The sequence below is a fragment of the Delphinus delphis genome, chromosome 2 (genome assembly GCF_949987515.2).
Source record: "Delphinus delphis chromosome 2, mDelDel1.2, whole genome shotgun sequence".
Classification (NCBI taxonomy): Eukaryota; Metazoa; Chordata; class Mammalia; order Artiodactyla; family Delphinidae; genus Delphinus; species Delphinus delphis.
The window spans coordinates 66,077,967-66,090,569 of record NC_082684.1 but is presented as its reverse complement, the minus strand read 5'-3'; the positions used below and the strand labels follow the sequence as shown (position 1 = coordinate 66,090,569).

Sequence of the window (12,603 nt, the reverse complement as noted above, 5' to 3'; positions counted from 1 at the left end):
TTAGCGTAAATTTTACTTCCAAATACAAACAGTATATATAGGTTATTTCCAAGCACAACAGGCTGAACTCAGTGAACTTTAGACAAAAGGCTAAACGTTCAGCAGGAAAGATGAGTCCATTTTCCTTTAGGAAGAGAAGTATCCCTGGATCAGTGTGAAAACATACACAGATATATATATATACACCATATATAAAAAACACTCCCAAAGAGGAATGATACTGACAGATGAAAACAAATATATCACTATTTAAAACATTGCTTGATTAAAGATCAAATTTGACTCTAAATTAATTAAGCAATAAGATACACTGAATGACTGTAACTACCTGAGAAGCGATATAATCACCCCTGGATTTCACTGCAGCAGGGTGATCTTTCTAGTTTTCTGTTGAGCAAAAGGCCAAAAATATCTCTGTGCAGTGGGATGAACATTCATGCTCACTCATATTCCCTCTCTCTCGCTCTCTCTCTCTCTCTCTCTCTCTCTCTCTCTCTCACATGCACACACAAAGACACACACACACAAAATGACAATTTGGAATTTCTGCTCAATGGGTGTTTTTGGAACATTGCTACATAAAATGTTTTCTTTTTGGTACACACCAGCCATAAAATGAAGTACTATCTCTTACGTGTGCCAATGTTGAGAACACCTTTGCAGATATATCACTAGACAGCCCCAAGAGACCTTATTTCCACCCTGCATTTCTATTTTCTTCCCCTGATTCTTCCCCTGTCTTAAACTAGTGAACAGCTGCTCAGTGTTCAGTTCCGGTTCTTTTTGCACCTTCTTTTGTGCTGTGGTGTTATTGAACAGTAAGATCTCAACACAGCCTGTAGTCAAAGGAGCCAAAAGTGCCTGACTACCTTCTGAAAAACTGACATTCTAGGCACTATGTGATTATTAAAATAGGTCTTTCTGGGCTGAAAAAAAAAAATCTCACCAGTATAAATGTATTCATTTGGGATCATGATATTATATCCTTCTAATGTGCAAATACCTTAAACTAATTTTAGACCTAGACAGTCTTCCACTTCAGTAATCTAATGCCATCCATGCCAGGAGCCAACAAAGGGTAAACCAGAGAGGTAGTGGCATAATTTCTGGGGAAGTATTATTTCAAAGTTAACAAAGTTAATGGTAAAGTCAACAATTATATATATATATATATATATATATATATATATATATATATATATATATATATATATATATATATATATATCCTTTCCATCTTAATAATGTTCAAACAATTTCTGTACTGCTTTGGAGAGTTTATGGGGTCTGTTGAAGAAGGACAGAGGTATGAGGGAACCTAAGACAAATCTAATCTACCTCATTTTAATGTGCAGAGCTTAATTCTTTTCTTTAAAATTTATTCCTTTATGCATTCCCCCATGTCTTTCACAAAGGATTTAAGTCAACTTACAAAAATATTTACAATAAAATAGAATAAATATTTGACTGAAGTAAGTTAAGCAAAAGTAAGACATGTGTAAGAAAACAAACAAATGCATATTCTATGCATGTCCTCAAGAAGGGCAATGATTTGGCTCTAAGCTTTCCACATCCAAAGAAAAGAGTGAAATCTCATCCATCAGAAAATTCATAGTGTCCTAAGATTAAAAATAATATATAAAGCTGCGGAAACAGCTGCTTATGCCATTGAGTCCTGAGAGGAATTTCTGCTGTAGTTCTTCGAGGAGAAGATAGGCATCTGTGATACTACATCCCTATAAGAGAAAACAAATTCCCAAGGCAGTTTTTTGACGTAGGCTGCAGAAGTGATGGCAAAGCACAATTCACTGAGAGCCGTTCTACGAGTAACCAGAACCCTGTAGTCTGAGCATAGCACTCTGTGGCCAGGGTCAGCCTTGATGGAGGAGATAGACAAAGTCATTTTGGGAGAGGTCTCCATATTAAGTCTGCCACCAGGTTTTTGTTAGGGATTGGGTGGCCGAGAGTTATTTCTAGGTTATTTACCTCCTACCCTAACCCTGAGGGTAAATATTCTCTGTTGCTTCTTAAATCTTTGAAAAACAGGGAGGCCTAGGGTGGAGTAGACCTTTTACCAAAGGCTGAGCTGCCCAATGCTCACCAGTGCCAGTAGCAAGTCTGGATCCAGCCCCGTCTAACACACAGACACTGACATAGGAAGGTTTATATCTTTTTTTTTTTTTTTTTTAAACATCATCTCTTGCTTTGTCTTTGGACGTGTAGGTTCTCCCATTTGTGTTAGAATCACTATTGATTCTAAATTCTTCAGAATGTTTTCAAGCTTTTTGGCTAGAACTTAGTCCAGTGTATTATCTGAAAATTTAGAGAAAGATATGACTTCCTGACAGCCTAACAGAATCCTCTAAATATGTCTAGAAATTTACATTAATATTTCTAATTTTATGGCTAATCTGGAGGTTAGAATTTTTTTGCTTTATGGCTTTTATTTTAATAGCAAGTGTTTATGGACAGACTGTCCATGAGACCATGAGAAAGTGGGACCAAGTCATTAACAAATCTGTAGGGTTGATCTTACTTTTCTTAGACATTTTCATATGTACATGGGTATATATGAGAATTGAGAAAATTACTGCTGGAAAGAACTCCATATTCCTTTTTATTTATTAATGGCAAAGGCAGGCTGCTTTTCTCATGAGGAAGTGGCTCATGAATTTTCATTCAAAATTGTAAATTAGTGTCCACACTTTAATATGTTTAGAGTGGAAAGGGATTCTACATGCAACTGTGCATATCAGATATCATGTCTAGAAAGCTAAATTTTATTCTTTAATGATATTATGATTGGGCTAGGTGCCACTCTTGTATCTCCCTTCTGTACTTATGTGACACATGGAATAGAGGATGATGGGAAATTCTAATCTATTATTAGTATTTTACTTCAGTAATATTCTTAAACTATTTTTTTTACAAGATTTTGTTACCATTACCTTTAGTGTCATTTTTGAAAACCAGAGGCAAATTTCCTTGAGCAAATAAAGTGAACAGTGAACACTTAGTGAATATTTGGGGAAAGAATCAATATGCTAAAGACGCTAGGAAAATTGGATCATTTAACAGAAGTTCCAACATAGACAAGCTGGTATCTCAGGAACCTATCTTATGTTTTTGGATGTGTTGGTGTGAAATGAACCATTCAGTTTACAAAAGATGGATTCTTAAATGCTCCAAAATATGTATTACTCAACCTTAGGTAGAAAAACTTCCAGGGCTTTTTAGTATTATTTTTTCTTCAACCAATAGTTGCTCTATTTTGATGATTTCTTCATTTGGTGTCTGGTTTAATCAAAATTCCTTAGTGGACCAAGCTGGAACCTCATATATTCACACACACCTCCCATTGATTTCACTTGGGTGAAACTTTATCTTTTAAGCAAAGTTTAAGTTGAAATGTTGAGTTAATGATGCTCACTTTAAATACCAAAGGCTGAATGCATTTATGTATTCAAACACTTAGCTGGTCAAACATAACTCCCACCAGGGTTTAGAGGAAGGATCATTTCTTAGACTGTGCCGGCCTCACAAATAATATATTGCTATCCAATCTGCAGAAAAATGATACTGGACAGGCTTGTTAATATTTTATTTCTATGGTGAAAGGCCCTGGAATCTTTTTTTAACCTTAAAAAGACAGAGAAAATGGTGAACAAGATATTGGGAAATACTTTTGGCAATTACCATAGTAGTTAGCCCAAATTTAGAAATAAACTCTAAAGAAAAAATTGCACATTTATTTTTCCATAGTCTTGTCTCTGTCTCTATTAGAATTTCAGACCATGAAATAAACACATAATTCTGTATTTGTCTAACAAAAACTGACTTTGATTTAGAAGGCTTTCTCCTCATACCATGATGAAGCTTTTAAAGCTCCGAAACTGGTTATATCATACCTACAATAGAATGTCCAACTCTTTTGTTGTGAACCCTTCAGGTATGTGGCAACTTAAAGGAAAAATATCCGGAAGAATAGCATTTTGGTCATGTGTTTGATTTATAACACCTTCTTAGAGTATTATACAAGTCTGCCTCGTAACATTTTCATAGAGAGTATAACATATTCATAGAGTACTGAAAAGGTGTGCTTTGAGACCTTTTAACATCTAGGAGATTATATATTTGAGTGAATGAGTTGACATGAACCCAAGCACATTTACAAAGAAAACTTTATAAGGAAAATCCCTCCAAAAGAGTAGTTCCTGTACTTGTAGCCTTTATAAGATTCTGAACTACTTGCCACAATTTCAGTCACCTCTCTCTCCCTTTTAAAAAGAGAGCATTTGTCACCAGGACTTCAAAAAAAAAGTACCTGGTTCTGAATTCAGCTGATTGAATCAGCATATTCTTCAAAGGGATGTAGAACTGTTGACTAGTTCTATGCTACCCCTGATAAATTTACTCATTTATGATCTATTTTGTTTTCCTGTATAGTAGCTGGCATTTTCCCTGGAAAACACCTTTTATAAAATCACTAGTATACAGCACACCTTTGCAGGTAATATAAACATAAGACAGTAAGCTACTTCCTTTACCCAAGGATTTTCCTAAGATAATGAGCACGTTAAATTATAGTCATTTCAGAAGGTTTCAAAAAAACCAACAAAGAAATTCTAGTAATTTATTTCTGATTTGCTACAAAGTTGTGTATTTGATTTCACTAATTTTGGAAAACTGTCAGGTTTTTTTATAAGCTGTGAATTAACACATGGCAAGGAACCTGAAATCAGGCACAAATGCTTAAAAAATGTTTTCGTCGGGCTTCCCTGGTGGCGCAGTGGTTGAGAGTCTGCCTGCCGAAGCAGGGAACACGGGTTCGTGCCCCGGTCCGGGAAGATCCCACATGACGCCGAGCGGCTGGGCCCGTGAGCCATGGCCGCTGAGCCTGCGCGTCCGGAGCCTGTGCTCCGCAACGGGAGAGGCAACAACAGTGAGAGGCCCGCGTACCACAAAAAAAAAAAAAAGTTTTTGGCTTCAGTATTAGGACCTTATGAGAATTTGTTGTTTAGAAAACACTAGCGCCGATTCTACACTTAATGAAACAAACTGTAGAACCAAAGCATTTACCATATTTAACAAACTCAAGCCTAAATATTCTCAGCTAGGATGAAAATAGACTAGACTGGAGGAAGTGTATCTGTGTTAGATTCATTCACCACTCGCTGGTCTCCAGTGTAGACCATCCGAGAACGAGCCTGAGGTACATTTAACTAGAAGAAATGGCTTTTGTTCCAAGTCCTTTGATAGGGAGAATAATAGGAGGGAACAGCTCAATGGATATAAAGACATGTTAAAGAGCTAGTAAAAAAAATTCCATGATTGTGAACATTTTATCATCCCATATGCAGTTTTCATCTATTTAAAATCTACTCATAAATCTCCTTTAATTTTTAATATAGAAGCAGGATGTGAGAGGGATGGGAAGGCAACTCACATTAATTGAGAATATACTGCATATAATCATTTCAAGTAAGCAAATGTACGATTGTACACTGAAGGCAAAATCTCACCTTCAGAACGAATGAAGTCTGTCTATATTGCACTGGTTGGTATTGGCATTTGGGGATGAGATATTATCTCTATCACATACTGCTTTTCTGAAGTCATTCTGGTCCTACTAAAAGTTTTTGATTTCATTATCTACATTCATTCATCATCATTTACCAGGTACTATCCTGGGCATTAGGGATACAAAGATAAACTCATACCTCGCCCTTGAATTGTTTAGTCATAATCAAAGTTTCTTTTTAAATCATACACGTATAGAAAAGAAAACAGGCTTCCTTATTATCTCTTACTGATTGCTAATTTATGAGACTTCCTAAATACATACTTCCCTGGTACAGCAAGGGAAAAAAACCTGGTTTTAAGATCAGAATTCAGGCTCTTACACAAAACGCTTGTAGCCTCTCCTAACAAATTAACCTTCTCTTTAGGGAACAACCTCTTGGGATAAATGCTGTTTTTGAGATTTTCTATTCCTCTCCCTTCTTTTGTGCAGGATGACATCTGAGCATATAGCGGGCTTACATGACCTTGTGATTCTGGGGTACAGTGAGGCCCCCTGGCTTAATGTGGCCCCTGGGTGCAGACTGGCTGGGTTCAGTGAAATGGGTCTTGCCCCTGACATTATGAGGTTGCTCCCGACAGAGGGCTGTGGCTGTGTTGTTATCTCTTGGCTTGGTCAGGAGGTATTTCCTGCTGACTAAGCCTCATCTCAGCCTTCACTGGCCCAGCCAACTCCCTAAGGTCTGGCTTCAGAGGCCCCCCTGGCTCTCCTTGCAGGGGTGGGGGGGTGGTCATTGTGTCTCTGTTGCCATGGCAACACCTCTGTCAAGTTCACCAGCTGAACTCCAAGAAACCTCATGGAAGGATGAGGGAACAGTCTCCTCATGGGGGATGAGAGAACAGAGTAGCAAGGGGAGTCCTGACCACAGCTCTCTGACTACAACATCTCCACTTCAGGTTATTGTGAGGACATTGTTTAAGGCAATCTCCCAGACTTCCTAGCAGGAAACAGAGCTGACATCCTGGTGCTTTTGGCTTTCCCTTTAGGTCTTAGGCCAAGAGAGGGGCGGACACACATTTGAGCACCTGCTCCTCTTACCTTTATTTTGTTCTTAGTTTCCAAATCCACTGAGATGGAAGGGGTGAGCTTTTTCCTTCCTTTACCCTTTGCTTTTATTATTCCCCTGGATATTCTCTCCTGTATGCAAGTATTAGGATCATACTCTCCTAATTTGGGGGATAGCATTCCACCTTTGCCCTGTCTTTACGGTCAAAATGTGGGAGGGTGCAAGGAGGGAAAAACAATGAACATAATTCAGGAGGTATTTCTAAATGACTGTGCCCGTCGTGTGAGCAAATGCTTATTAGTCATTCCTTATTAGTCACTCACAGAATGAATAAAGAAAGGCTGATGGTTTATTTGTCCCTGTTGCAGTGGTTTTGGCTTGTTTGGTAGTATTTTGAAATGGGATACTATTTCAGATTTCACACGTATGCTGTAAGTCCTTGCTACTCCAAGTGAGACCCAGGACCAGAAGCGTTGTTAGGTGCCAACACTCGTTAGAAACACAGAATCTCAGCCCCACCCTAGAAGTACTGAGTCAGTATCTGCATTTCAACAAGCTCCTCAGCTATGCCATATGCACATTAGAGTTTGAAAAGCACTGCTCTAGACCACCTTAGCCTTACTAAAGTTTTTGGCTACATCACCTATACCCATCATTGGTATTCAGTAAACATTTATTAATTAATTCTATGTGTTAGCCAATGATAATCCTTGTCCTGGGCACTTATGGTTCTAATCAAGAAGCTTTATAATTATGGTAAAGTAATTAAAATAAACTAGACAATTCTAGATCTAGTCTCCTTCATCACCAGACACACCTTAATTTTTTTTGACAAATCTATTAAGATTAAATTGTAAGTTATGAAAAGTGGATGTTCATTTTCTTGGAAAGCAGTCATTTCGTGTATAGAGACAGGAACAAGGTGGTAATAAAATGCTCACTTGATAAATTCAGATTCATACCTGAGGCTGCTGCTTCATTAGTACTGATAGGGTTTTGCTCAGTTAGAGTTTGACAAGACTCTAGGATTTCTTTTAGGGGGATGATTTTGGGGAGAAGGACACAGTCATAGTTTTTCATTCTGAGCTTTCATTTTCTGATCACAGTGTTTTAGAAGAATCTGAGCTTTACTTATTCACCAAGCTTTCAAGAGAGAATCACATTAATCCTTTTAAGCTCCTTATTCTAATGATTTATTTTGTTGAAAACCACAGTGATCCTCCTTTGAATTTTAATGATTGCTGGCTATTCAGAGATTCATTGTTTTGACTTCCTGTCCTTACCTTTGTTTCCTACATGTCTGCGGGGAACACCTGTCTCATACTGGATCTGCCCCTGGTTCTCACTGGCTTACCAGAGTCACTCAAGCCTATCCCTGAGTGTTAAGCTGAAATGCTGGCTACTCATCCATGACAATATATGTAGGATATATGTTTGCAGAGATAGGCAGATAGACAGCAGAGGGACAGATAAATGATTGAGTCACTTCCCAGTGAAAATAATATTTTGGATAGGATAGTATATTGTGATCATTTTAGAGAAGTTAATTGAATTAGTATTCTTAATCATGAAGGTATTGGGATGCAATATCTGTGGAAAATTTAGTCATAGAGAAAGGGGTTTGAATGTTGAGAGTGCTGTTTTTACCCCAAGTTCTTGACTGTGTAACCTTCACAAGGCACTGACCCTCCATTTCTCATTCTGTTAAATATGGCAATGCTCTTTCTCAAGGACATAGTAGTAATCATTTTGTTCAAATGCTGCAAGTGCTCAGAAAGGGTGACCAAATGGAAATAGCCATGATATGTCTCAGGTATGAGCATCAGAATTACAGGTTACGTTTTCAAAATCTAAGCAATGGCTATGTCACAAGCTTGAGTTCCTATTTTGCTCTCTGTTTAACCACACAGAGAATTTTTCCTTCTCTTTTTATAGGTATCACCTAGGAACATCACAGGTTTTCAAGAATATATTATTGTAATATGAGATTTGAACAACTACACTGTATTTATGCATAATACATTCTGTGCCTTATCTTCAGGCTTCTGGACTTTGATTCAGAATATCAGGAGCTCTGGGATTGGCTGATTGACATGGAGTCCCTCGTGATGGACAGTCACGACCTGATGATGTCAGAGGAGCAGCAGCGGCATCTTTACAAGGTCAGAGCTACCCTTCTTGCCTTTACCTTGCTGTGGAAGATCTGATTAGCCTGACAAGTCTTTCTCTCAGGATATCTTTTGCGTTCATTGTATGTATCATGGTGTCTATTAGAATTCTCTTCCCTGTCCCCAAACTCATTTCCATCCCTTGTGTGCTGACAGGCTGCGTGGACATCATAATTGCAAGAAAGTTCCCTTTATCACATTCTATTTGGTGTAATTCTATAGAAGGACAAAGGTTTATCTTCAAGATGAATAGCAATAAATGAAACTGCATTAATAAGTAGACTGAAACAAAATGAAGGATAAATGGATTGGTAACATTAACAAAATGTGTTTTGATTGGAGTACTCAGGTGGAGTCTATCCACCCCTCAGATCTTCCCAGAGATAAAAGAAATTTGCCTTCTGTTTGGCTTGCTGCTTCCGGGGTACAGACCTTGTCCAATTTAATGTTTATTGGTGTTACGTAGCGCAGACGTTGTCAAATTAAGTCAATGCATTTGCATGTGATTTAAGAAAACTGTCTTTGTACTCAACATATTGATTGTAGGCAATCCATCTAATAACTATCTATATTGTTTTCCATGTCTGTTAATTCACCCCTAGCTTAATGTGTTTTACCAATTCTATTTAAATAGTCTTAGAAGTTCTTACAAAACAAGCATGAGATTTTGACTGAAAAAAATGGTTGTAAGATTCAGTGTCTGAAAAAGCAGTTGGGGAGGGTAGAGGGACTTTCCACTGAAATATCAGACTGCAGTAAATCTTCCTCATTTAGGCAATTTTTATTGGAGTAATTCTGACAGTTGTCATCCTTGAATTGCTTTGAGCATATGGCATATTTCAAAGAGCAGATTGTGAATCATAAAAAATAAAATTAATAACTAACCACAGAATCAGCAACAGTATAATGACAAGAAACAACTACCCTCTAGCTTTTTAAAATTTCTTATAGAATAAGAAGTACATTCAAGGTCAAATAAAAGTTGTCTTCTTTCTTCTCCAATTTTTATCATTTTAAGTTACCTTTCCTTAATATATTATTTTAAATTTTCCCTCCTCTAAAGAGAGAGATTTATTTTCAAGGGTCTGGTAGACTTTAATTAGTGTCCCTCAGGGATCATCTTAGTTAAGAGAAGATATAAGCTCCCTAGGGGCTCAGCAAAAGGTGATATTTTACTCCCTAAAGAATTCTGCCCAACATTAATCAAGTTTGTTGACTACTAGCTGTTTCCTATATGGATAGCTGTCCACATTACCCACAAAGCTACCATCTTCTGGCCTCACATATTGTTAGAGTAACAATTTCAACCTAATGTAACCAAAGCCAGGTGATTTCGCATTTCATGCCGGGATCAAGAATCATGTGTGAAAAGTGCCTATAAATCTATATTAATTTAATGGTACAAAAATATTTGTTTCATTCCTAAGACTTAAGCATTAAAAGTTCAGCCAAAAAAGAAAAAAAAATACAAAAGTTATCTAATCATAAGCCATTATCTCAGATTTTATTTCACCCATGATGCCAAATAACATTTCTTTTCTTCTTGATGCATTTTGTATTTTGCACATAAACCACTATTTTTTTTAGAAACAGTGCTATTCTTTGTCAAAATCACATTCATATAATTTACATCACAATTAATAGGAAGACATTGAACAAAAAATGCACTCTTCCTTTACTTGTGGTTTCCTTGTAAGTGCTCTGCCTGAGAATTCCCATTCTGGCATATTGAAGGCCATTATTCCACCCAGTCAGTACTTCTGGATTATAGTATTTTTCCAAACATTTATTTATTTATTTATTTTTTCCGGTACGTGGGCTTCCCACCGTTGTGGCCTCTCCCGTTGCAGAGCACAGGTTCCGGAAGCACAGGCCCAGCGGCCATGGCTCACGGGCCCAGCCACTCTGCGGCATGTGAGTTCTTCCTGGACCGGGGCACGAACCCGCGTCCCCTGCATCGGCAGGCGGACTCTCAACCGCTGCGCCACCAGGGAAGCCCTCCAAACATTTTTATACTGGGGCTCTTCATTTGTGATTCATGTCCTCTGTTTCTTCTTTCAGATGCTCAGCATATCTAAGCTCACTAGACTAGCACTGATTTTGCATTAGGCTTGTAAACAAATTAAAGATTATGTTAGAAACCAAGGACAGTGCTATAGGTTTGTAGAGGGTCTCTCTTTATATAAGCTCCCAAATTATTCCAGACGTTTAGAAACCTCCAAAGCAATCCTGAGGATATTGATGAAGGAGTAATTTAGAACTTGGGGTGGCTCCTGAATTAGAAAAACTGAGGGAAGAAAATTAATCTCAGGTCTTTGCCCAGAATCCCCAGGGATTCTTAGGTTAGGTCAACATTTTCAGTGTCCCATTTCTCTGTTCTAATCTGCTTTTCTAGGAATCAACAAAACTAATGCCTTGGGCGAAGGAGGTTTGGAGCCGGTTGATCACAGAGACCCCTAAAGGACTAAAGCTTTTCAGTTGGTCCCCGGCCTTTCTAGGCTTTCAACACCATTTGAGTCTACCTTAATCATCTTTAATCTTAAAATTTGTTGGCCCTAAAAATTACCAATGCTTCATCAGCATTTTTCACCAAGGGTACCATTGACATTTGGGACAAAACAATTTTTTATTAGTTTGTGCAACCGTTCCTTCCACTACAGGACATTTGTTATTCATGTTCCTCTAGTCATTGTGACAACTCAGTTGGACACCCAACTCATTTCATAGCATTTTCAATCTATCTCAACGTATCTACATCATCTTCATTTCTTAAAATGCTTGTATAACAGCAAGAAAAATGCTTTGCCCTTGTATTCTTTGTTATTAAGCAAAGCACCTTACATGGTTGATATTGAACTAATAGTTGTTGAGTTAAAACAATTAAGGATGGGATTGAAGCTCATGATCCCTGCTATTAATGTAAACAATGAGGGTGAAAAACTTTTAAGAGAGACCTTCAACTGAGTGATGGTAAAATTCCAGGAACTGTAGATCAGGACAGAATCATTATTCCTGTTATCGTAGAATCTGAAACTTTTGTTCTCCTTTCCCTGGGGTGGGGCTCTCTCTGTTTCATCTTTCAGCTGATTTCCTGGTATGCATAGGCATGCCCAGACCCCAATTCTGCATTACTTAGTCCTAGGTTGATGCCTGAAAATCACCTTTGGAAATGTTAGGTTAGAGAAAAGATAGTAAGATGGTCGTCAGTGAGTGTGAAGATTTTTTAGCATTTTCAATGTTAGACACCACCTTTCCTGACTTTACCTGTTTATTTTCTATTCTTGTCTCTGCTAGAAAATCATGTGACCTTAACTCCTAGATATGGAACTTCTGATAAAGACCCCAGACTATTCATTCAGCAGACCTCCTGAGCGGAGCACCTATTATGATATCTTGGTTACCTCAAACCAGCAAAATATTCAAGGAACTTTTAAAGGAAGAGAATTAGGTTTAACAGGCAAAGAATACATAGATACAACCTCACATAATTTAGAACCTTAATATTACAGTGGGCTGTAAAGTGGATTATCTGTTTAAAACATTTCTTGTTATTTTCAGATTGTTAGAAATTTAAGATCATTTTCTTTCTGATTAGTTTTAAACTGCAGGGCCATTAGAACAACCTGATTCTTATTAAAAAGTAAACACTCCCTTAAATATGTTTTCTTCTTTGTTTGGAGACAGTGAGACATACTGCCAATGTCTTTCCTTCCCCCTTTTCGGTCTGGCTCAGCCTCAGAATGGGGACCTTCTGAAGCTATTTTCTAATAAACATTGGCAGTATCATCAGCTTAGAAAACACAAATGTAGTCTTTTCTCGTCTTTTTTCTTCCTCAATCTGAGAATAA

The 12,603-nt window shown here is 37.7% G+C and overlaps 1 protein-coding gene across 1 annotated transcript in view; it reads left to right on the top strand.

The window, feature by feature from the left end:
- The window catches only part of AKAP6 (A-kinase anchoring protein 6), a 489,206-nt gene that overhangs the window by 352,128 nt on the left and 124,475 nt on the right, over positions 1 to 12,603 (top strand). The window contains exon 9 of the mRNA XM_060004702.1: positions 8,629 to 8,749. Within this exon, the coding sequence (XP_059860685.1) occupies positions 8,629 to 8,749 (121 nt within the window). The remainder of the gene's footprint in view (positions 1 to 8,628; positions 8,750 to 12,603) is intronic.